This window comes from Fibroporia radiculosa (assembly GCF_000313525.1).
Source record: "Fibroporia radiculosa TFFH 294 genomic supercontigs, scaffold120, whole genome shotgun sequence".
In the NCBI taxonomy this organism is placed as follows: Eukaryota; Fungi; Basidiomycota; class Agaricomycetes; order Polyporales; family Fibroporiaceae; genus Fibroporia; species Fibroporia radiculosa.
The window spans coordinates 17053-42145 of NW_012133176.1; the positions used below are offsets into that span (position 1 = coordinate 17053).

The 25093-nt window shown below is 49.8% G+C and overlaps 6 protein-coding genes across 6 annotated transcripts; 3 read left to right on the forward strand and 3 right to left on the reverse strand.

Annotated features, from left to right (window-relative positions):
• Positions 1-1080: 1080 nt before the first annotated feature.
• Positions 1081-2260, reverse strand: FIBRA_00368 (uncharacterized protein; the record flags this gene model as incomplete). The annotated part of the gene is made up of 2 exons (XM_012322266.1): positions 1081-2030; positions 2089-2260. The coding sequence occupies 2 exons, from the start codon at positions 2258-2260 to the stop codon at positions 1081-1083; spliced, it is 1122 nt and encodes a 373-aa protein (XP_012177656.1).
• A 258-nt stretch (positions 2261-2518) lies between these two features.
• Positions 2519-3058, reverse strand: FIBRA_00369 (uncharacterized protein; the record flags this gene model as incomplete). The annotated part of the gene is made up of 1 exon (XM_012322267.1): positions 2519-3058. One exon carries the CDS (start codon positions 3056-3058, stop codon positions 2519-2521), a length of 540 nt encoding a protein of 179 aa, XP_012177657.1.
• Positions 3059-4673: 1615 nt separating this feature from the next.
• Positions 4674-6752, forward strand: FIBRA_00370 (uncharacterized protein; the record flags this gene model as incomplete). Its single annotated transcript, XM_012322268.1, has 7 exons — positions 4674-4942; positions 5612-5697; positions 5749-5818; positions 5876-5933; positions 5997-6180; positions 6234-6392; positions 6445-6752. 7 exons carry the CDS (start codon positions 4674-4676, stop codon positions 6750-6752), a joined length of 1134 nt encoding a protein of 377 aa, XP_012177658.1.
• Positions 6753-7055: 303 nt separating this feature from the next.
• On the reverse strand, positions 7056-9071 carry FIBRA_00371 (uncharacterized protein; the record flags this gene model as incomplete). Its single annotated transcript, XM_012322269.1, has 11 exons — positions 7056-7626; positions 7696-7708; positions 7795-7843; positions 7903-7918; positions 7974-8114; positions 8228-8325; positions 8377-8474; positions 8551-8652; positions 8707-8874; positions 8934-8968; positions 9025-9071. The coding sequence occupies 11 exons, from the start codon at positions 9069-9071 to the stop codon at positions 7056-7058; spliced, it is 1338 nt and encodes a 445-aa protein (XP_012177659.1).
• A 2994-nt stretch (positions 9072-12065) lies between these two features.
• FIBRA_00372 (uncharacterized protein) lies at positions 12066-12773 on the forward strand (the record flags this gene model as incomplete). The annotated part of the gene is made up of 4 exons (XM_012322270.1): positions 12066-12322; positions 12368-12432; positions 12488-12615; positions 12678-12773. 4 exons carry the CDS (start codon positions 12066-12068, stop codon positions 12771-12773), a joined length of 546 nt encoding a protein of 181 aa, XP_012177660.1.
• Positions 12774-17020: 4247 nt separating this feature from the next.
• FIBRA_00373 (uncharacterized protein) lies at positions 17021-25012 on the forward strand (the record flags this gene model as incomplete). Its single annotated transcript, XM_012322271.1, has 35 exons — positions 17021-17293; positions 17358-17370; positions 17434-17446; positions 17500-17576; positions 17631-17637; positions 17698-17774; positions 17830-17860; positions 17909-17950; positions 18018-18171; positions 18246-18321; positions 18371-18510; positions 18571-18644; positions 18703-18736; positions 18793-18875; positions 18927-18952; positions 19006-19127; positions 19178-19219; positions 19270-19320; positions 19373-19411; positions 19468-19516; positions 19566-19583; positions 19637-19683; positions 19732-19786; positions 19840-19845; positions 20572-20722; positions 20793-21210; positions 21296-21386; positions 21448-21574; positions 21624-21915; positions 21965-21986; positions 22035-23438; positions 23501-24177; positions 24232-24575; positions 24631-24688; positions 24740-25012. 35 exons carry the CDS (start codon positions 17021-17023, stop codon positions 25010-25012), a joined length of 5406 nt encoding a protein of 1801 aa, XP_012177661.1.
• Between the last annotated feature and the right edge of the window lie 81 nt (positions 25013-25093).

Sequence of the window (25093 nt, forward strand, 5' to 3'; positions counted from 1 at the left end):
TCCTTCGTGTGGCATCGTGCTCGCATGTGGGGCTGTGCTGATACAGGGAGCGTAGGGGCCGCGATATTGTACGCAAGCGCGAAAGTCCTTTCACTGTCCCCTGGAGACTAGGTTGGATGGGACATGGAATTGCTGAGCTAGCTTGCCAGAGTTCCAGGACGCAGATCGCTGGATAAAGACTCCTCGTTCTCAACGTGTCCAATGATGCCACTGATGGGCGTGTTGGGCGCAAAAGCGAGCAACCCGCGGGCTCAACGAAATTCAGGAACATGTGATCATCCTCCTGCATCAGTCCCTCACTGATGTCCCCTATGGGGTGACATATGAAAAAATTGGAACGATACAGAGAAGATTAGCATGGCCCCTGCACAAGGATGACACGCTTTCCCGGAGTGGTGGACCTACGGGTCTCAATATTTATTTTCCCTCTACTTTCTTATTTTGTTAATTGCTAGTAGTTGATTTGATTCTTAGGCGCATAGTATATGTGTAAGACCAACTTGAATTCGAACTCTCGCGATGAACGCCCTGAATACATTCTAACGCATGCCTCGGCCAACTATCACTCCTGTGTCGGAAGAATATTTTTTGAATTGTAATGCATTATGAACGCACTACATCACTTACAGCAATGGGCAGAAAGATGTGGTGTCTCTTTTTGTCAAAGTTCTGTGCTCCACACCAGGACCCAGGGCTGCATGCCTTTCTAGGATGCATTAGATAAGGGATGTCGACGTGCCTGCGTTTGTGTGCAGTGCTGAGTCTCATGTCGACGCCGCGAAAAGATATTCCACTGGCACATCTTTCTGCACATTGTTGTAGCTGATCAATAGTTGTTCATAGAATCGGGAATGAATCTAAATTATTTTACAATCTGCCGTAATCACAAACTGTGCCAAAAGGTTTCGACATGCTAATCTGAACGCCGGTGCGCATTCAGGTATTCATCAACATACCCGGCGGGTATGCTTGTTTATTATCACGATGCTGGATCGGGCCTACGTCCAATGGCATGAATATACTCGACTGAAATATTTGTTGTAATGAGCACAAATCACAATGCAGAGAATAAACAACACGCTATATCCTTCCTTGTTCGACCAGATGGTCTACCGCAATCTCCCGCTCATATCCCAGGATGCACTTGGGTAAGTGATCCCACCAATCGCTGGTATCAACTACAGCTCGAGTATTCAATGCCTTGAGTAGCTCCCAATATTCAGGATAGAAACCGCATGCTTCCCAATCAATAATACCGGAGACAGTCGCTCTACCGCTGGAGTCGTCAGTGACCATGATGTTTCGGGGATGGAAGTCGCCGTGGGTGAGAACAATCCGATGGTCGTCTTTCGTCAAAGAGCGAAGCCAGCGTCTATACCCTTGCGCTGCGCGGGATGACGTACGAGACAAGAGGAAGTCATTGAAGTCTGCTTCATTGTATATTGGAACAGAGCTGGTGGTGATATCCATCCGCAAGTCCTTGCACAGACGCAGGCCGGCTAGCGAGCCAAAGGGCGCGCCAGGTGAAAGTTCGACGGATCGTAGCTTCGCCAATATGCTATTCAGAGACGAGCGGATATCCATCTTCTGCTGGGAGGAAAGAGATGGCCAGCGCTGTTCAAGTGTATTACCCGGGACATAAGACATGAAAAAATAGGATAAGCGTCCGACAGTGAGAAGGCCCAGGGCCCGAGGAGCTGGTAAATCTGGTAGGTGCTCTTCCAAGTATCGCAGAAGTTCGTGTTCGTCGTGCTCAATATTTGATCCAACTTTCACCGCTACGTCTCCTAGTTGCACCACCGAGCGTGACAATCCTTCCCAGATTGTCCTTCCGTGCGCCACATGGTGGACGACAGCTTCAGATAAACACGATGGCGATGTTTTATCTGCAACGCCCAATAACTCCCGTACATAGGATGACGGCGGAAAGACGATTGCGCACGGAGGAAGCGGAAAAGGGAGAGACTCAAGATAAAACGCCTTCCATTTCTGTTTCTGTTTTTGTTTCTGTTCCTCCTCCTGTGTAGCGACTGTAACCGCATGACTGTATGTATCAACTCACAAAGCGATACAATGGTGAAAGCTCACGTTTCATGCGCTTCTTTTTGTGGCGTTCTGCTATGTCACAGCGCAGTTTCGGGTAGGTCGCGCATAATTTATGCAGCAGTGGCTCGAGGTCTCCTGCTGGGTCCTCTTCGAGAGCTTTCGATAGCATACGTGCGGTAGAGTTGTTCAGACGTTGGTATCGAGTTTCAGCCATCATTTGAAAAATGGGGACAAATCGAATTGGGGAGAATGGTGTTTGTGAGCGCAATAAAATGAACGCAAAGAGTCAAGGTGTGCTAGGCTCGCATCCAGCCGTTCTGATGCCCTCGACGAAAACGGATGAGTGCATTCTACTGGCATGCGAGTCTAGAGGGGCGCTCGCATCTTGATTGGAACTGATCACGTAATATAAATTTAGCGAGTACTCAATTACTCATGGCATGCCTCATGAATCACTATGGCCGGTTCCGATTCACCTCGATTCGATCAGTTCTAACTCTGCTAATGCATGTTCGAAGTCTGAGTCGTCCGGGGCGTAGTCCTGGAAATCCTGGTCGTCCTGCCATAGAAGCATTTGACCCACATTGTTGGTATCCGCTAGGAAAGAATGTGCTGGTGCTCGTGGAGGAGAGTCCTTCCATGCCCGTATAAGCTGTTCGGCGGTTTTATCTGCATCGTACAATTTGACAAAGGACTCCCATCCTGGTGTGCCCGGAATCGTCTTTTCAGGAGTGTAGTGATTAATCCTGCAGTGTTCACGGAAGGCGTTTGTCCGCCAGTTCGTGTGAGCGTAGATAAGGGCATTAGCGATTGACGAGTCGCATCCCTCTTCTCTGTCGGTGGCTGCCTGAGCGAGTATTTCCGCCCACTCGAAGGTGGCCACCATCAGATTAAGGCGTAGGAAGATGAGTACATCATCCTCTGTCCATCCTCTTTGTCTTCGCACTTGGGCTTGATGGAGATCGTCTGGCGCGTAGTTCAGTATTCGGCCCTGTTTGTGTCTAATCCACATTGGGCATCCAAATAGAGTGTGCTCCCTGGAATCCGGCGAACCGGAGCAGGGGCAGTTGTGTGGTCCTGGGATGTGATACTCACTCCGGTACTCACCATTGGGGAAATGGTTTGTGAGTACCCTGCAGGCTCTAGCCATCTCTTGGTTGTCTTTGCCAAGTGATTTCAATGGGTATGACCGATTGTTCATATGGCTGAGGGGATTGTGGTTTTTCAATATCCACATACACCAACCTCTGTATCTATGTGAAGTGTACACTTTTGCCCATTTCTTTTTGCCTCTGGCCAAGCAATCAGCAACTGCTCTCGCGTGCGATGTGAATTCAGGTTGCTCCTCGTCGAGTGCTTCCTTCGCCAATTCATCGACGAATTCATTGGGAGCTACATCTTTGTGAGATGGCACCCATAGGAGTGTGATGTGATGTCGTTCACTCTTATGGAGGAATTCTTTCACTGTTTGAGCCGCTAATATTGAAACCAATTGACTTGGTCCCATTTCGCAGTTTAGTATTTCAGATAATGCTCCAGCATTATCTGCGCACAGCACCAGATGTGTGCAGTCATCTGGGACCCCTTGGAGGGCATCACGAACCGTGACTACTGGCATAGCCGCCAGCTTCAAGCTACGATAGCCTCTTACTGAACGCTGCTAGTGGGTATGTCTTTGATAGATTACGGATGTCTCTTAATAATATGCGAATATTCAGAATGACAGGATCGTTGCGCAGGCGGCACAGACAGATCATTATATCATAATAAAAGGGCGTCCTACATATAGGTGGGTGTCACGGTGAATTCGAAACTGCGGAAAATCACGATGCGAACATTTTGGTTTTGTACGCATGCGCGTCGTGGGCAGCATGTCCAGGGAAAAGACGAGGTTCTTCTGGAACGCGAGCTGACCTTCGTAGATTTGTCGATACTCGATCGGTACGATTATCATTCTGTCTGTCTACGCAGAGTCATCACGACCCTTTCGAGCCTCCCTGGGAGAAAACGACACACCTGCCGTCATGACCACATACTCATATGTCTCTATATGGCTAACCAGAGAAACTCCGAGACTCGGAATCTATGCGTGAGTATGCACTCGTCATATTTTCATTAATCCCGCAAAAATACGCCGCTGCGATATGAAGAACGCCACTCACAGACTGTTCATGTTCATCAGCATAGCGGCTTCGTTTGTCCCCCGAGTATACTGAGAAACATTTTTAGATGATACTGTTTTATATAGCGACACCCCTGCTAGAACGAGAGGATGAGAACTCCGATCCACATGTTTACCCTTTTCGCCCCATGCTACGGATTCCGTCATTATCGATAGGACACCCACAACAACACATTCGCAAAGATATCTAAGCTCTGCGCATTCAAGCTCCCAGCACAACCAAAAAAGACTGGCGCAGCACATTTACCATCCGTGTAGTAGCAGATTAGCGCTGCCGTAGAAGATAAAGGCCTCCCAGAACAAAACAAACAAAGAATCAAGTGTATTCAGCACCATTTCTCATTTCCTCCATCGACTCCGCTCTTGATACAGACTTGAATCAGCTGTGAGTAGCGACATCAAGCATGTCCTCTTTGTCTCGGCTGATAAAGAGAGCCTGTTGCAGATGTCCTCCGCCACCCTTTATGCTGCGATTTCCTACCCATCTGGGCACTCTATGGCTCACTGGGCTCTTCGCCTCCGGGAGCGCGCCGACGGCCAGGTGAATGACACCATATACCAAGCGGCTGGCAGTAGTGGATCCCTCGCCCTTGATGTCCGGGAAGGTGTAGACCCACAATCGTCGCTGCGTTTCAAGGAGCGCGTGCTCGTCTCGGAACTCGATGACAAGGCCAGTCGAACAGCGCATGTGCAACGAGATCCCGACTTGGGATTGTCAGCAATGGGTAATGGAAGCCCTAGACACTCTCGACGATGAAGGGTTGTTGGATGACTATGCTTATAACGAGGCCCGCACAATTTTGGAGAGCAATCTCCAAGAATGAATTTGACAAAGGTCGCCACCATCCAACTTTACACAGACCATGCTTATGTTTCTCTGTCCGAATTTGTTTCCGTATGTAAATTGCTAGGTATATACTGCCGACCGAGGACTCTGCCTGGATATTGCTGTTTTTGTGATAGATCTCGATGTAGAAAGTTTACGTCCTGCGTACCTTTCTGTAGTAGCCCTGCAGGCGAGCAGTCAGAGCGAATGTCCTCCAGCTGATTGCGATACAGTAGATATGAAGTCCACCCGGAGCATTGCGGTGAATTCGCGCAGTTCAAGTTTGACTCCCCTGGCCCATAGAACGACCGTCCGCATTACACTCCCAAGGTTGTTCTCTAAGGGCTGCCTAGGGGAGACTAGCCGCCAGCTGTGGCTGATGATTTTGTCCTCTGAGATTCAGCCTCATCCGTATGATCATTTGTCAGCAATGTTCTCGTCTGTACTTATTTGAAGTGTCACACGGAACAACACCTTTGAAGTCTTGACATCGGAATGGATCCATCTGGCAAACGAAAGCGCAGTGATTCCTCGTCGCTGTCTTGTCAATGTTCTAGCGATAACCCTGAAGACGCCACAATGGCGAAAACCAAGGTTGCGAAGACGTTAAAACCTATATCCAATTCGTTTCCATCTAGCACTGGTATGCCTAGCTTTCAAGCCAAATTTTGCGGTAAATATAGAATGCTTGCAGCTTATCTTCCCTTCGTGCACGGCGGATCGTTTTGGCACGGACAGTATTCATGGACTAATATCGTAGTTTTGTGAGCCGTTATAACAGTATCAATGGTATTGTGGAAGGTATTTATTTGCTGTTCCAGTGGAGATTCCTACAGTATGTGTACTGACCCTGAAGACAAAGGCGAGGATGAAACATGGGTAATTGCTGGCGAATCTCACGGCTTATTATGCTATGACCGAACTCATGGCTGAATTATACAGGCGCATCATCTAGTGCGCCAAATGATGCAGCTTCCTTCCAGTGTCACCGTGCGCAATTTTGCAGTTCGCGGCGCAACTGTCGAGGAGGATTTGTCGGACCAAATATCGCGTTACTTCGTGAATTTTCCTCGTCTAAGACCCGGTTCTTCCGACAATGCACTAGATGCGGCTGGGACATTATATGGTGCAAATATTTTCGTGATGGATGTGCTTTCCAGACTTACTTGACTGTCAAAGTGTTCTATCTCGGGATCAATGACTGCGGAAGATCCTCATCCGACGAACTTCAGCCCATTGTAGAGAGCATGTTCGATGCGGTCCACAAACTTTACGTCAAAGCTGGCGCGCGCAACTTCCTATTCATCGACATTCCGCCGATTGATCGCTCGCCCGGTGGTATGTACCATGGCCACGTTCCTGTTCTCCCATAAAATTCATCTGCATACAGCCATTGACACTGCCTGCTGCGACGACATGCAAGAGTGCGTCGACACGTGGAACGCCGTCTTGCGTGATCAAGCGGACGAATTTGCCTCTGGGAGTGCGCTAGCGACCGTGCTGGTTTTCTCTTCGCACAAAGTGCTCACGGACGTACTTGACAACCCTCTCGAGTACGAGTTCACTGATGACGACGTGAATGGAGAGGGTGAGATTTGGCAGGACGAACTGCATCTAGCTTCAGCCGTTCATGCCATCTTGGCTGAACGCTTATTGGCTGCGCTGACTACCTCGAGTGACATGCAAGCTACACAATGAAGGAAGGAAGGTGGTACGGGGCAGGCATATCACATGTAAGCCTTCATGGTATGAAGTTCTGAGCCCGGGATTTCCCTTGCTGCCATAGTCGCTCCATCATTCATGACCTTACAACACCAACTAGCATTACCGCACTGAGTCCAAACGATTCAATTAGAAATATTAAATGAGTGTTAGGATGATAATAGTAGCTCGAACGAGAGTCCAGCATGCATAGAGTACAATGAGCAGATCCACAGCAGTACAAATACAAGTGCGTCGCCATCCGACAATTGTCGCCAGACATAGCGCCCACGTCCTATGTCATGGCTCGCCGTACCCAACGTCCACAGTCCTAGACAGCTTTACTTCCTCCAGCCCATGCGGCCGCTCCTCAACGATCGAATCGACGTCCCTCTGAACTTCGATTTCAACCGCGACTTGAAGCCCGACGGCGGGACGATACGGCGCGCGCATTGTGTCCATCTCTACCGCTGTCGCTGCCTCGTTCCCTGACAACTCAGACCACCACTCGTCGTAGTCACCGTCCAATTCCCAGTCGATCTCGTCATATTTCCACGGCGCTTTCGGCACATCGTTCCATCCACCGGGGGTATATGTGTACCCGGACGTCCGCGACTGCGTGGAGTGCATGTGCCGCCACTTCATGTCCCGCAGTGCGGTGTCCCCTCGATATGAATGGTGTTTCGAGTACACTGACCGCTGTCGCCCGTAAAGGATTGACGCGTGTCCTGGTGCAGAACTAGGCATGGAGACGATCGCGGATTCATACCCGGTGCCTTCACCAGACGCCGTGCGCGAGGGTGTTCCCCCGTGGCGTGAATGTACATGTCGGAGGTTGAGAATATATCGCGAGACGAGCAGTGCCGTGATGCTGCGGACACGGGAAAAAATATTAGTATGCCTGTATCGCACTGCTCAGTGCAGAGTATGCGAGACCAACCGGATTATGTATTCTGAGGTACAATCGAACAACTATGAGTAATAGGTTGACATGCATTAGGAAGAACGATCTCGACTTAGGGGGTTTATATTAGCGCACCTGTGTTAGGAAGAAGGTTATTTGCAACACGTTCATGGAAAGCAACAGCCTGAAAAGTGTAAATAAACCATTGTCAGCAGTCCATTGTGGGGCCTGAAGATGACATACAGGAAGTATAGAGTTCCTGGGTTTAGAAAAATGAGTAAACCACTTAGATAGTAAGAAGACTCTATACACACCGTCTCGCAGGAGGAGTGTTACGACGGATCTGGTCGTATGCAGCTGCGTTGTCGTCCGATGGACTTTCCATGTAAAGTACCATGTTGAGAATATAACGATGGTATCGGACGCAATCAGGCACACACGAGTGATGATCACCACTATACATATCAAAGCTGAGGCAAGACCACCATATATGTGCATGTATTACATACGTCTGAAAAGAGAGTGGGTTCACAATACGCACAAAAAAAACATAAAACGACACGCGTACTTGTCATTAATAGAATCTGACATGGTGGAAATGGCCATGCAACCGCTGTCTTCGAACATGCCATGTGTAGGTTTGTATATAGTCTTCACGGCAGAATACTACACATACGTTAACTTATGTCAAAACAATTTGCGAGTGGGATGACGTACAATATAGGTGCCACACGGGACCAAACCTGGTGCTAGAGCTAGTAAGGCTAGGGGCCAACTACGGCCGCTTATGGCAAAGACACGAACGGCTGAGAAAGCTGTTGGAACAACATCGTTAATCAGTATTTGGATTGAGAACGTAAGAGAACAACCTGACATGCCCAAACAGCATACCAAAGGACTTCAAGAATGGTATATAAATATTCAACGACCTCGCAGCTGTCGTGAAGGAGTAGATGAGCATTTGCTTGGGCACAAGCGCGGGAAGCAGTACCTCTGTCCACATTTGAATGTCAGCTCATCGGTAGAACAATGGATAATAACAATTACTTACTACAACATTATTGTAAGGATAGAATCCAATAAGATCAACAAGAGCGATCGCAAGAATGAGATAACGATTAAGATAGAAAATAATCGTGGCGGACGATAACTTGCTCTTCCAGACATATCGTACTTCTTGTCCAAAAGTAAGTAAGTGGTCATAAAAAACAAGGACTATGGTTAACCACAAACGCAGTTCAGTTCAGCCCGACGGTCTAAAAAAGGGTACATACTCGTGATGGAAAGGATGCAGCAATCCTCGACTTTCCTGATAACGCAAGTGCTGAGTGTTACGATCAACGTATGACCATCCGTGGCACTCACAAAGGCTGCAGAAAGGAAAGCACCTGTGCAACGCTGGTGTTGGACATGGCTCCAGCTTTTCTACGACGTCGAATCGTCCGTGCCAAGCGAGAGGGTGGAAAGGCTTCACAAGCCACGACGACCCCACTATATGACCGGATCTCCAGCGATGCAGGCTGATGCAGGCGAGGCGCTGTATGCTATTGTTGGCTAGCGGTATCGCAAGCGTCAGTGGCTGCCATCAAAACCTGGAGCATTGCCTCGCTCACACCGGCGGAACGGAGAGTTGTAGCACTTGGTGCCTTCGCGCGGTCACAGAGATACCAAATGCAGTTGTTGAATACATCGCATGACCGCAGATGCGTTCTCCGCAACAAGATGTCGGCTTCAGTAGGGGAAGAGTGACCTAGAGTGCAGGAAAAGCGGGGCCAGAAACATATGTTGACGAGACTATAGGCGGCTAGTCCCGCAGGAGCGATGGCCTGCTACAGTCCATGGCCGGACACAACCATAGCGTTTGATCCCTGTGATCTATGATCGGCCATAAGACCAAACAAGCTCCTATGCTCCGATTGGCTCCACTGACTAGGGCACTAACTTGAAGTTGATCCCGCTCTGCACCAGACCAGTGCTATCGATCCGAAGCTATGCAGTGATCTGCCGCATGCTGGAGTACTGCCCTTCGACTGCAAGGAGGCTCAGGTAGACGTAGATGACAGTAACGCTACCGGAGCAAGGCGCACTGGGTGAATATTTGAAACGAGCCAAGATCGCTCGGAAGGCGGGATGCAATATGTAAACGCGGTTAGTCGCCGACTCCAAACGTGCAAGACGGCTGCAAGGCACCACTGTGTACGGTTGCATTTATCGGGCCGCGCCGTCGCCTCGTCAGAGTCGTCACCGCGCCATGGCGCCGTACTCACAGCGCCTGCTTCACCCTGCTTCACCTTGGTCAACTAAGTAATGCAGGCACGTCGGTTGGTGATTACGGACGGTGGTGACACTGTACAGCCAGCATGTTTCACGTAGCCCCTTGATCCTCCAGTGATCTGATTCTGCCACGCAGACAAAGTTCGGCTCCGAACTGTCACTGCAGAGACAGAACGCCCAGCACGAAGTCATAAGAGAGGGCGCTGTCTGGAATATTAAGAGGCATATCATATTCGATATCAGACTCCAGCAAATTACATACCAAGGCAAGCTCTCTGCTTTGGGACTCGATGTACAAGCACCGATGACCGTGCCGACGACGATTCACTCCGGATAATCATAGAAATATGGGGAACAAACAGGTCTGAGGGGCATTAATTTGCAAAGAACACAACACTCTGGTATCACTCTTAGGCCAACGAGCGGGTCTACGATTGCAGTATATCAGCGACTGTCCCTTGATGCAATTATTGCGAGCTCCCACCTCCGTCTGGCAAAGCGTAATGTCGGCGCCTCTAGATGTCCTCGTTCAGGTTATAATACAGTCCCTTCAACTCTATTTCTCTTATCCATAGCTTCCACTGGACGCCTTTAATTTGAGAATGAATGGACATATGCGCTGTGCAAATTCCCCTGTGATGTGATTCCGGGCGCAAAGGTAGGGCCCCTTGAGACCGCTAGGAGATTTGGCTAGAACATGGCACATTGGCAGATAGAACTTTGTCCGTTGAGATAAGGAGCACCATGATTATCAGTCTCCACCAATCAGATTTGGGCAAGCTCCTGCGTGGTGTGGGTGCAAACCAAGCTTCAGCTGCTGATCAAAGTGCACTATTAGCGAACTCATCCGGATGTACTACTGAGGCCAGGCACACAGATGCACAGTTCAATACTTACGCATTGACCACCTTCACTCTTCGTTCCTAGGTCACTAAGAGGGTCCTGCGGTCGAGGTGAAATTCATGCCGAACTTTAACTGTGCGGTTGTTCTCTATTGCGAAGACACAGATGTGCCAGTTCACGATCATCTCAGCGGAAAGAAATCACCGCAAAGACGAAAACAGCCTTTCTAAACACTCTGGACTCTCGAGATTCTCGTTACCATTAGATGAGAACATTGCAAAAAGTCGCTGTGTATAATCAACGCACCTCGCAACTACATTTCCCCGGCACAGCCCCCTGACAGACCAGTGTCTTCATTGGTTAAAGAAACAAATGCCGAGATGGCAGAAACGTCGATGGCCCAGTCAACTTTGAACCTCCGGCCCTTCGGCTACCGGTAATCTTCACGCCGCTTGTTCAGAACGTAGAGAGGTCACGATGTGTTCGTCGACGGAGAACCGTTCGCCGGAATTCGTTGAATGTTGGTGCCCGGGAAGTGAGTCACAAGACCAAATGGTATTCACAACCCCCAGCGATGAGTTGGGTGTAAGCAGCAGACGAGCAAACACTAGAAACGCTAGACAACGAACAGTCATATGCGCGTTCAATATTCAGGGTCCAGCCGTCCAGACAAGAAGGTGTAACTGAGTTTCCTACTTAGAGACACTACTCAAGACAGTCGACACAGGTCGACACCGCGCCCCTCTAGATTCACATGATGAGCGGAATCATTCACGAGTCTGTCCAAGTCGTGACTTCGCACGGCCCGTCAGAGCTTGAGCAGATACACTTATGAAGTCTCTGCTATCTTCCTGCGAACTAAAAACGTCCCAGAAGCCTCTCGCCATGGGATCGGCTGCTTGTGTTTAGTGACAAAGACAATGTATGTGTCGTAAGATTTCTCCGCGAGGAAGTTGTATTTATGCAGGGAGCGCTGTGGCCTGCTGTGGCAAACGGAAAACGAGGAGAGCCGCGTCCGCTTCAGCGCGATGGGCGAAAGCCAACAGCTGGCTCCAATCTTCTCCTCAGCTAGCCCCTTAAGTCTGGCCGCTACATATAAACTCGCAGCGAAGATGACGGATGGGAGCAGCGAGACGGCGGCCGATGGCACACGCAAAGGAGCATATCTGCCTCCGGTGGTCGGTCCTCATGACCTGGGCTACTAGCCACAGCGGCGTACATAAAGCCCCTCGTCTCTCGCTCGCCGACATATCGTAAACCCCACTCCCACACCAGTGAACGGCAACATCATGCGCGCATACTTCATGGACGATCTCCCCGGCGACCAGCGCCTCCCTCACGACTCTGGCAACGCCGTTTCTGACGAGACCCTCGACAAGCTGGGCATCCTGCGTTGGCACATCCCCTCTGACGCTGAGGGCCAGTGGGAGGAACAGGTTAATGTCATTGCCAATGAGCGCAGCTACCGTAACCGCGATATCTGCCTCGTTACGAAGGAGGGTATGGGTGACGCCTACGAGGCGAACCTGAAGAAGTTCTACCACGAGTGAGTGCGCTACTTCCCTCGCCGACTGTGTCTGACGTCGTACAGGCACATGCACGAGGACGAGGAGATCCGCTACATCATCGAGGGCGGTGGCTACTTCGATGTCCGAGGTTTGTCCGAACGCATTCCCTCCACTCAGGACAAACTCTGATCGTTGACTCGCAGAGCACACTACCGACTCTTGGGTCCGCCTCCACCTGAGTGCTGGGGACATGATTGTCCTCCCTGCCGGTATCTACCACCGTTTCGGTCTCGATATGGGTAACAAGTCCCGCACGCTCCGCCTCTTCAAGGTATGGTTTGGTCCCAACATCAATCTCTAACCCTGTCATTCATTCCCCTATTTGTCTGTTAGGACGAGCCCAAGTGGATCGCATACAATCGCGGTGTTGAGACAGAGAGTAACCCCTACAGGCTGGAGTACGTGAAGAGCCTCGAGGTCAGTGCCTGATCCTGCGTCAGTGTAGCACGAGGTAGCTACGGACTATAAACAAGTCGTATGTATTAGCTTGGAGGAGAATTGTGAATGTACAATAAGATTGAGAGCGTTGCTGGCAGAGTTTCCCAGCTATGAGGGACATCGGCGTGTCTTAGACCCAAACTACGACAATGGACTTTGTTGTGCAGCTTCAAATTTGTGCCATTACATCCCATAAGTTGTCAACTTACTTATACGTGAGACTAGAAACGAACGAGTGTATGCCTTGCATGTGTACAGTGGAAAATGAACGTAGCATTGATAATACCCTCCCTTTCGTTCGTTACCTATCCTTACACGTTTAGCACGCAAACAGCGATAACTAGCACGCTAATACTGACCTTGGGGATAGCAAGCTGCGCATGATCGGCCAGCGGGAGGTAGTACGTCCCACGGCCAGTCGGAACGGAGATCGAGCAGCACGAGCATCAGCCCAAGGCAGCTGTAATTCCTCATCCTCTGAAACCTCACTGACATCATCCCCATCATCGTCCGCCACCGAACCTATGTACGTCGACTCTGACGCCGGCGAGGGAGGTGTTGTCCGAGTGCGCTCCCAGTCATTGACAGCATCGTCGACGGCAGGCACCGTCTCGATTGTGCATAGCTCGAGGCGGTTGACAGACCAATGTTCCCCATACCCGTGGATCGGTAGCATAGAGCGGTTCGAAGCGGATAGGGGCATAGCATGCGATGCGGAGAGGTGTGTAGGCCTGAGGCTGTGCTTCTGCGTTGCTCGGGCATGGACATGCCGTAGATTGAGAATATATCGCGAGACAAGGAGCGCTGTGACACTGGGAAATGGATGGCGGCGCTGTTAATGCAAGTCGCGCCAGCATTTGGCGAAAGGTATGAGGCATACCTGACAACAAAATTCACGGTGCAAGAGAAAATCTGGGGTACGCGTCAAGCACGATGTGGGGAATGGCGCAGGAAGACATGCGCACATTGGTGACGAAGAGTGATATTAGGGTAACGTTCATCGACAACAATAGTCTGATCGTAGTAGAGGATGCCGTCGTTCAGTGGATCAGCACCTGTTTCGCTAGGATGTACGTACAAGAAATATAGAGCTCCTGCAAGGGGTTAGCACTGTATCACAATAATCTATGGGATCTTGAGCTTACCATTTCTGAGGAGAGTGGTCACCAGAGGCCGCGTTGAGTGAAAGCGAGTTGTGGTGTAACGAACGTTGCGGGTGTAATACCATGTTGTAGTGACAACGATGAGATCGGAGATTATGAGACATACCCGTGCCACGACAATCACTATGGATGAGTAATATCAGCAATCTGTAAATGAAAATACTGAGATTCAGCATGAAATAACTCATACATCTACGCGCGAGAATGTGAGTTAGCAACTAAATAAAAGTATGCAGGAGGACGGACATATTTCCGGTGTCGGTGGCCAGTTCCGGCATACCCATGCACGTCGCACCGTGTGCACTTGGCAGTACTGAATAACTCGTTCGGGCACCCACATACTGGAGCAAAAACTGTACGTAAATCGATACACCAATGAATACGATAGGTATCCTTACGAGACTGGTTCCGCACGGTACTAGGCCAAAAATCAGGGCCAGCAGTGAAAGGCATACATTCTCTCCGCTGATTGCATACACGCGAATCGAGGAGAATGCTAAGTGGAATGAAATTCGAGTTGAATTCATATACATAAAACACCAAATGGGCCTGACCTGCCCATACGGCAAACCACAAAACTTCCAGAATGGAAATGACGATTTGGCGGGCCTTGCAGCTGTCATCGAGGCACCTTATCAGTCTGAACCATCACGATTGAACGTAGATGAAGTACCCCTGCGATGCTTCCACGTGAATCATCTGACCAGCAAATTTCAAATGTCACTTACAGCGAATGTCAACCCGGGAGAGAACCCCATGACGGTCATGATTGTCATTGCGACAATTATGTATCGGTTCAGGTAAAATATGACGGTGGCAGTGGACAACCTGCTCCTCCATACATATCGCACTTCTTGGGGGAACGTGAGTAGGTAGTCATAGAAGACAAGTACTATGATCAGAAGAAGACCATATGAACCCCCAGAATATGCACGATTGTCGAGATCTTACGCACTTGTGATGGCGAGGTTACAGCATTCTTCGATTTCTCTGAATGAGCATGTCAGCATGCCAAGTCGATTGTGATGAAATTCTCGTAGAGAGCTTGAGCTTATGGAGGAACTCACATAGACCGAAAGCTGGAAATGGACTGGCCAATGCTTTCTCGTGACATTATGTCGCCTCACTCAGGGACGCAGGGCATAAGCTACGGGTTGAAGACCAATATCGACCAGGGAATGCAGAAGGGCAGAAGGTAGGGCGTGTTTGCCTTATGACCAGATCTGCCGATCGTAGAGCGGAGCGCGGACGCTGTACTGGCATCGGGTAACAGGAAGGAATTACCCCATCAGACGCCCCAACTGAATACAATGCAGCTTGCATTTGCTGCGCGAAGCCGAACAGGTGCGAATCGTATGGCGAATCACATTATGGACGCACCAGTGCTCATTCAATTCGCAGCTTCCCAGAATGCGCTTGGCGGCGGGACAGCTGGCGCGATGAAGCGCCGCAGTTGTTGTCTGCTGAGTTTGCACTCGGTCCCGAAGAATACCGACGGCGGCGCTGGCGCAGCAGTGGAATTCATGTAACATCTTCCAAGTGACTAAGGATCTGAATCGATGTCAGGGAAATCGTGAGCTGCCTTTTTGAAAAGCACAGCGAGAAGATGCGAATGGAATCATTTCATGCCAGTTCCATTACTGAAAAGACAAACTGATCTAATGGGGTCAGCAGCAGCAAACGATGAGAGCTTCAGCATTGACCAGAGCCAGGCTAGAGAGTCTTGAGAGAATCTGTAATACACGACCAACGTACAGCCTTAGATTCATCAGAATACTAATCTGCAGTGCGGCTCAGTACTCTCAGAGAAAAGCACTAAGTGATCTTTGATGAAAGGCTGGAACATCAAAATAACGAACGTCATCCATGCACACGAGTACGATGTGGACTATGTACCTACCTCTCATTCCCGGGTTTGCGGGGTTGGGATGCAACACACCGCGACCACTTGGATACAAAACACTCAATACCACATCGCCATTACACTTGTAAGAGTGCTGCGCACCCGTTGAGTCGAAGTAATTAAATAAAACTAGTGTTCGAGCAACAATAGGTGAATGAACATGGTGATTTACAGCTCACTGAGGAATCAGGATGCGCAAATACGATTCAAAATGCCCTTACGAGATCTGCTTCAAAGGTAGGTTTCCATACTGTCTTCATTCGAGCCGCTTGAAAAAGTGCATAAGGAAGAATTTATCGTCATAGAAATTGTGTTACTCTTATGAAGTAGTCAAATCCAAACAAACTTCAAGCTGCGACGTTTGCGCCAGCATTATCAGTGTTAGCGCTCACGTAATGGCGCGCAGCGCGCGATGTATCATGCGTTAGGTTAGCCTATTCATCCGCACCCATTCGCGTTAGCGGTAATGCAGCGATTCAAGTTGTTGTTCTGCTGCTAGTTCCTCGCCAAAAGATCTATCTATCATGCCGAGGACTTTCCAACGACATTAAATTTTCTCTACATAGTCTTCGTCGGTATTGTGGTCTGGAAGCTGTTTTTAATTTTCCATACCGTAATCGACAATTTCAATAAACGCGATCTTTCGCGCTTGTTGCAGCCTGTGATGCATCGCAATCTTCACCTCAAACTCGCTATCTCTTAAAGTATGTGCGTAGCTTATCCCTCGCTGATGTAGCCTTCCCAGCGTTTGTCGAAGATCGTCACACGCACACTACTCTGAAAGGATCGTGCAAGACTCAGAGGGGTTGAATCTCGTGCATGTCTGGTCTGTTGAAACTACGCAGCACGATATTGCCAGGTACCGAGGAGTCTTGAACGTCTTATCTGTACCGAGTCACTGAATCTAGATACGGTTAGTACGGCTGCGGTACGGTCCACCATTGTCCATACTTATCTCCTGGCCCCAAGAACTACACTGCGATAATGACATGAGTTATCGGAGGGCCGTGTGGCGTGCCTGATGCTTGCCTCTTGCAACGCCAGTCGGCTCGAGATATGAGTGCCGAGATACTACAACTTCACAAGGTACTTAAGGCGCCATTGACTGTTCGAATGGCGTTGGCGATCATCCATCACTTGTATCGATCCTTCGGAAGTCCCTCGATTTGACCATGTCTAACTCCATGTACAAAGACAATTCGCTGGCGTCCGTTTCTTCCCTCAAGGAGAAGGATGGGGAGAAGGTCGCGGTGGACACGCTTCCTGTCCTCAAGGAAGAGGGAAATATCGGTCTTAATGAGTTCGAGGCTGCGAAAGACGCTGGTGTCCGTGTTAGTAGTAAAGACAACACACGGTACGCAGGGTTACTCTATGATCCAGAAGGCCAGGACCAACGTGCGGTTTGTAGGATTGCTTTGAAGATTGATCGCTGGATTCTTCCCATGGTACGTCAAGTACCGTGCAGCTTATCGCAGATCCTCATGTACTCGGAAGCTCTGTATTTCGCAGGGACTCAGCTACCGTACGTCCATGCATGCTTTCACTTAGCTATCTTTGCGCTCATCGATCACCCATCTGTATCTAGTGGACAAGACCGCGTATGTACATGTAATATGACCAGAATACAATTGTTAGCTGACAGACTCGGCAGGCTTAATTATGGTAATCTTTATGGCATGCGAACGGATCTTGATGTGACCGGTCAACAATTTGACTGGTTTGCCAGTGGTGAGTCACTAGTTCAGGTGAGCTGAAGTGAGATGATCAATCCGGATTGTGTAGCTTTCTAGTAAGTGGGCGCCATACCATGCCGTGGCTTGTTACTTCACTTCACTCTTCTCTTCCTCAGCTTTGGATATTTAATCGGAAACTATCCGCAAGGCTGGCTTCTGCAACACTATCATGCCGGTCGCGTTCTCGCTACCAGTACGCATTCATTGTTCCATAGGTGATTAACGCTGATACATCATCTGGTGTCTAGCAACCGCCCTCTGGGGCATCATCGTCCTATGGTATTTGACCTTATATGCGTGCATTTGTTAATATCTGACACACGATAGTATTCCTGCCGCACACAACTTTGGCGGTATTTTAGCAGCATAGTTAGTTGCCTTTATCTGTCTTTTCCATGGGTGTCACGGTGAAGAGACTAATGGATACATATCATAGCTTCTTCCTCGGCATCATTGAATCTATCGTCACACCCGGGCTCACGCTCTTAACTGCCATTTGGTATGCACAGGCTGAAGTGCCGCTGCGTACTATGATTTGGTATTCGTTCAACGGGTGGGCTGGAATTTTTGGCGGCTTTCTTGCGTATGGGGTAGGCTGGTTCAAAATTCATCTCAACCGTGATCATCTTGTAACGAAGCATATTTACCACATCGTGAACCTCAGATTGGGAAGATCGAGAACCCTTCCATTGCTCGATGGAAGTATATCTTCCTAATACTTGGCGCTATCAGCTTTGCATGTGGGGAATATCCAAATCGTCGGCGTCTCGTGTAATAACACCTTCATAGATGCTCTGATGCTCTGGATTCTCTTTCCTGATTCCCCCGTTGGAGCACGATTCTTGAAAGACGAGGACAAAGTCTTGGCTGTAAAACGCGTGGCAGAAGCCAAGACTGGTATCAAGAATACCGAATTCAAGGCATACCAGGTGAACGTTTTGAAAAGACGTGGATCACACAGATACTAACGGGTAGGATGTTTTTCCAAGATCAAGGAGGCGCTGGTAGACCCCAAGACATGGCTTCTTTTCATAGCCTCTATTTCAGCGCAGATTCCGAACGGGTCAGTCCCAATCCAAATTACCTGATTGAAAGGCTCCCAACGCCATCTTCGTCTACAGTATTGTGTCAAACTTCTCGTCGATCGTGATTGAGGTGAATTCAATCGTTATCTGCGGTGATGGCATTGATGGCTGAATACTAGATTGTAGGGAATGGGTTTTACAACATTACAAACCACCTTACTGGATGCTGCTGCCTCAGGTGTTCAGATTGCTAGTCTGATTGCAGCAGGGTAAGTTTTCGTCTCATATTGCTTTACAATTTGGCTGAGCTTCTTGCTCAGCGTGATTACTACATATGTTAAGAATAGTAAAACAATTTCATGGCCTTTGTCTGTCATGAACTCACTCTTTGTTGTACAGCTCGCGTTATCACTATGGCCGCTGGAAATATCACTTGTATCATATCGGCTGCCTGTCTGACATATCTCCCAGCGGATCAAAAGTGGAACCGGCTCATAGCGTACTGGTTTACTAACTTCCAGGTATGCGAGCTATGAGCTTATATATAGGGACTTGGCTCACGATTTAGTAGTCTGTAGGGTTCTCCTTGTCGCTGGTTATGATTTCGAACAACGTGAGTACATTTCTGTCCGATGATACATTGCGTCAATCATAGATTTTTAGGTCGGCGGATTCACCAAAAAGACATTCATTACAGCTCTAACTTTCATCGGGGTTGGTCCTTTTATGAACGGAAGCTCGGTGGTACGCTGATCCCTCTGAACAGTACTGTATTGGGAATATCATAGGACCTCACTTCCTCATCGTTAGTCTGTTTTATTGAATTGGCATATGGGCTGTAGTTGAACTTGCGTCTTGTAGGCGAGCGAGGCACCTACCTACCACACCGGTACTAGAGCAATGTTCGTAGGTACGTCAGATCACAACCGTGATGATGACGATCGCTGATTGCTCTGCAGGATATTGCATAAAGACAGGTAACGTCTTCCGGAGTAGCACGATACTGTCTGGTTCTCATTCTTTTTCGTAGCCGCCCTTCTCCTGCTTGGTCTATACATGTGGCGCAGTAACGTTAAGGTAAATGCGCATTTGTGAGTCATACGCCGGTGTTGAATGGTTCTGCAGAAAGACCGCATGTACGGCAAGGTTGAGACCTACGAAGACGAACTGAAGGGCGAGGGTAGGCTGTAATGGATGTTTTTACTTACTTTTCTGGATTAACCATTTTCTCAGAGGCTGGTATGCACGATCTTACCGAATTCGAAAATTCCTACCATCGGCATGTCTTTTACGATAGTTCTTCTACGCAGTGTGCTGATCATCTGTAATCTATAGCTACGTGCTCTGAGCACAGGGGCAAATCGATTTTGCACGGTATGTCTCTAATGACTACGAAGAGTTTTCGCCAAGTACTTGTATTCTTCTGAACGAGAAGCCTCAGCTACAACATTCTGCCATTCTGTGCGAGACGTGCTAGCACCGTTTGATGTATGTATGGTCTTCAAACGATATTAATGACCTCAACATACGCGTGAGCGTGAGACTATACAAACAAGCCTCGATCACAGGCAGACAGGCGACAGGACAGAATATTGACGCAGCGCCTGCAAAGGTATACGTAAGATGTTCTTTCACAATAAACCAATCGGAGAGGTAAGCATCTCCTTTGATAGCTGTTAAATCAATTTGCTTAAGAGTTAGTGCTGCACTTGGGTTAGGGCCCAAATTTAAGTTGTCTTCGAACGAGTCGCCGTTTCCCTGCGTTCCTTTTACTTCAGGAGTCGTTGTATCCTTTGCAACTGAGGTACATTATCTTTCCACTCTATAGGTATACTACGTACTTAGTGACCGTTCATAGTCGTACTATTCAGACGCTGAAGATAAGGGGTAGGTTTCGGGTGCATGGGTCATCTAATCTATGTTCTGGAAGTGCCTGGGCGACTGACTGACTGACTGACGCCGTAGACTTCCGAAGAGCGTTGGATGCGCTTCCGAGCGTAGCTACGCCCAACTCGACGGTCTGTGGTTCTAGTAATGGCCCCAGGACGCCGCAGGATTTCTTACGTGATCCCCCCTCCATCCGAGTCTACACCTCGTTTGCAGCTTCCACCCCATGGTGTGTCACGAAATGGCGCCGTAGGGCCCCTTCTAATCCCCTTCCAACACCCACCGTTTCCCGATCACAGCATTGTCGCCCCTCGTGTCCCGGCCCATTCTCGCCACAGACTCGGCGTCGCGTCGCTCGCGCTCGATACCTCTACCCAACTCGTAGGCCGCTCTTCTCCGGAGGGAATCCTCTACACGGGTGGACGCGATGGCCTCGTCATTTCGTGGGACCTCGGCATTCCAATGAAACGACGCGCGCATCGCTATGGTGTCACGGAGGATAGTCGAAGTGTGAGCACGCGCGGGTGGGAGATCATGACGAACTGGGCAGATGATGTTATAGAGGAGGAAACGGATGATGGAGAGGACTTGCGCAGTGACGGTGATGTTCTTGGAGAGGTCACCGGGCGACACAAGAGGAAGGTGGTTGGTGTGCAGAGTGCTATACCTGAGGAAGAGCAGTGGGAGACCGATGTTGAAACGCTGGAGGCCCGCAAGGTGTGTCCTTCCGAGAGCCATTACGTTCGCTTGAGAGCGAGGCACTTGCAAAGCTACCGAGCGACGACGCTTACATTGTGTACAGACGACGCCCCCTTCAACTCAATTTCGGCAATGCGCACAGATGCATTCTGACTGGGTAAATGACATTCTCCTTTGCAATCAGAACCAGACTCGTGCGTTCGATTCGCGTCGATTCGCGTACGCGCACCGCTCAAATGCTTACTCCGTGTACAGTCATTACAGCGTCCTCTGATGGTACTGTTCGCGCATGGAACCCTCATGCGCATGAGAATACTGTTCCTCTGCAGGACCCAGTCACCATTGGAACGCATGGCGATTATGTGCGCTGTCTGGCTCACAGGTATGTCCTTGTCATCCTCAAAGTGGCTGTATAGCTAACAAAGTGGCAGCCGAGATCGACATTGGGTCGCGTCTGGGTCATTTGACCGTACCATCAAGCTGTGGGATCTTGGAGCAGCGTCATCAAATACACCAGTTGCAACACTTACAGCGCCCGAAGCATCAGGTCCAAAGGGCTCGATATATGCGTTGGCAATGGACTCATGTGGGACAATGATCGCATCCGGCTCCCCAGAGCGGGTTGTCAGATTATGGGATCCACGTTCTAACAAAAGAATAGGCAAGCTGGTTGGCCATACGGACAATATACGTGCGATGCTGCTTTCGGAAGACGCGAGATATGTGAGTGACTGGATGCGAATGTATTCTATCTGTGTCTGACAAACTGTAGTTGCTTACAGGCTCGGCCGACGGTGAGTCAATAAAACGTTCGGTATACTCATACTGATTCATTCGTAAAGCTTCTATCAAGCTTTGGTCGCTGTACTCACAGAGATGTCTGCATACGTTCACACACCACACGGACTCTGTTTGGTCCCTGTTCTCTCAGCATCCTACGTTAGAGAACTTCTTCTCTGGCGACCGCTCAGGTTTTGTGTGCAAGGTGGACGTGGAAGGCTGCGCGGACGTATCTGAAGGTGAATGTATCGTCCTCTGCCAGGATACGAGTGAACGCGGGAACGGCTCAAGTGCCGCGGAAGGCGTGAATCGGATGGTGGCCATGGACGACAGTGTAATTTGGACTGCATCGGGAAGTTCAAGTTTCAAACGCTGGAAAGTTCCAGTCCGGCGTTCGGTGCGAGCGGCCACATCAGTCAAGGACACTGCACCATCTAGCGAATGCGAGATAGCGACACCTCCACTCGGGGACGGCAGTGGCGAGGCCAACACCCAACGACCTGTCATAGGAAGCTCTGCAGACTTTACAAGCACCCCTACTCGTTCTAGTTCTGTCCATATCAGTCTCAGAGCCGGAAGTCCTCCGCGAATCAAGACCCACCGAGAATCACTATCTCCATCGCTTCATTCCTCGATTTCGCATGCTCAGCCAGAGTGTGATCCATTCACCGACGCTGAAGGGAATGAAACATGGTATGGCATTCCGTTCGAGAGCCTCGTTCGGCTCACATCGCCCAACGAGTCATTTTCTGGGTTTGGCGGGCATGGCTCGATGTTCCGGGGACACGACCCAGAGATTGCTACGCTGTATTCTGCTGCATCAGTTATGAGCATACCACGGCTGGTGCGCCCAGTGCAGTCTATGTTGGGTGGTCCCATCGCTGCGCAAGGCCCGCGGAGCCCCAGCCCGTTTCGAGCAGGGATGGATGACGGACACTCCCATGTGCGTATGGCGGAGGAGACGCAGACGCTACATCCTGGGACGCGAGCGCGAGCTGCGTTCGAGGAGCGCGAGGTCGCAGCAGACGCTGTACCGCTCAGACACGAGCCAGACGAGATCGTGCAGGGAGAGCACGGACTCGTGCGTAGTGCGATGCTCAACGACCGCATTCATGCGCTTACCGTGGACACCGCCGGGGAAGTAGCCGTCTGGGATGTTGTTCGTGGCGTGTGCCGCGGGCGCTTCATGAGCGAGGACGTTGCCGCCGCCAGCTCCCGTGGAAGCGAGGCTAGCGTCATCCTGGACGGCGAGTCGGCCAGGTCGAGGAAGGAAAGAAGTCCAAGAGAAGCGCTCGAGGCCGTTCGCGAGAGGATTGAAGGCGAAGCAGTGGTTCAGCCATGGGCGACTGTGGACACGAAGACTGGCGTGCTCACTGTTCATCTCAGTGAGAGATGCTTCGAAGCAGAAATCTATGCGGATGAGGCAGGTTATTCAGCTGAACGACGTTATGGGGACGAAACTCGATGTGAGTTGCTCATTTGATTATTCTGTAGAGGGCTAATTTATTCGCTCCATTTTATGATACAGTGAATATTGGAAAATGGGTACTTCGCAATCTCTTCAGTGGATTCATCCGCGAGGAGCAACGTGCTTTGGCTCGCCGTACGCGCGAAGCTGAAATCGTTCATCGTATGCATCGAGGCGGCGCTCCCAATCATATTGACCTGAATGGACATCCTCCTGATTTGGTTCGACCATCTGTAGATCCTGCCCATTCGCCAGCAACACGTAGTCCCCGCAGTACTAACCTGATATATTCTCCGAACATAGTTCCTGCTGTGTCCCCATCCACCTCTCCAATGCCGCGTACACCCGTCCCCTTGCTGACTCCACAAGTTCATCGCGGTACTGGTATTCGAGAGTCCGCACTTTCGCCGATTCCGCAGTCGCCTGTAGACAGTGCTCCAATTTCACAGAGTATTCCGCGCACGTTGGCGATCGACACGTCGACAACTAGTTCCCCGTCACAAACATCCGACTACTTTACATCACGGGCTCGTCGTGGATCTGTATCTACAGGTGGTACGTCAGACGAGTGGGGTGGCAAAGATCCCGCCTTGCAGACCCCAGGTACACCGACTGCAGGTGGTCTCATGGGTCGTATAAAAGCGTTTGGCAAGGGCACAAAACGTCAAGCAAGCGAGCCTGGAACGACTCCTACTGGGGGCACGTTGGCAGGAGGGGACACTATGGCTACTCCGGGGGTAAGCCACATCCTAGTGTGACGTTGAGGTTTGAAATTAAGTCCGGCTTTTTAGGATCTTTCTGCACACGTCGGTACCAAATCTCCAGCTCAGGCACTGCTCAATGGTCCTATAAATCCACCTTCAACAACGGATGCACCCGCATTACAGATACCCCCACATACATCCCTGGTCATTTCAGAAGAGGCTGCTTCGGGCTGGACCACGCTGTATAGAGGGCAAGTTGCTAATACTGGAGGTGACATGCGCATCCTAGAGGAGCTACTCCCATACTGGCTGCTGGAATATTTATTAGCTAATCGCGTACCTCCGGTACCCGTTACCAAGATCAGCTTTGTCCTTCTCCCTTACCCAAGTAGAGACTCTCATGGCGAGCAACTCCCGGAGTTGCTTAATACGTGCGTAAAAGGTCTGATTTATTTGTATGCTTGACTGACTCAGGCTCTCATCTAGTGCGCAGTCTAAATTGACTGCCAGTCGATTTTTGCGAGTTCGCAAGCTCACGATACATGTGCGCAGTTCTATTCTCTCTGACATCTCGAATTCTGACACGTTTGTTCAGGTACAAGACAAGCTTGATAAACTCACCGGGTCTCGTGGGCCCACATCTCCCAATACACCCCGCTCATCCTTCGACTCTCGCTCAATGTCATCTGCAGGAAGAGGTCGTGAACCCGAAGTCCGACCACGGGCTGAGGATCTGTACGAAATTGTCTGCAATGATGTGGTTCTTCCATTGGACATGACGCTCGCTGCTGTGCGTCAGTTCGTGTGGCGCCAGTCTGCAGAACTCAGCATGTACTATCGGCGCAAAGCGTCCCACTCTCGTCAATAACAACTGTGTATGCCAAAGCTCAGAGACGAGATGCGCTGCCTCAGGGCAGCGAAACTTAATTAAATTCATGTAATATTTAGT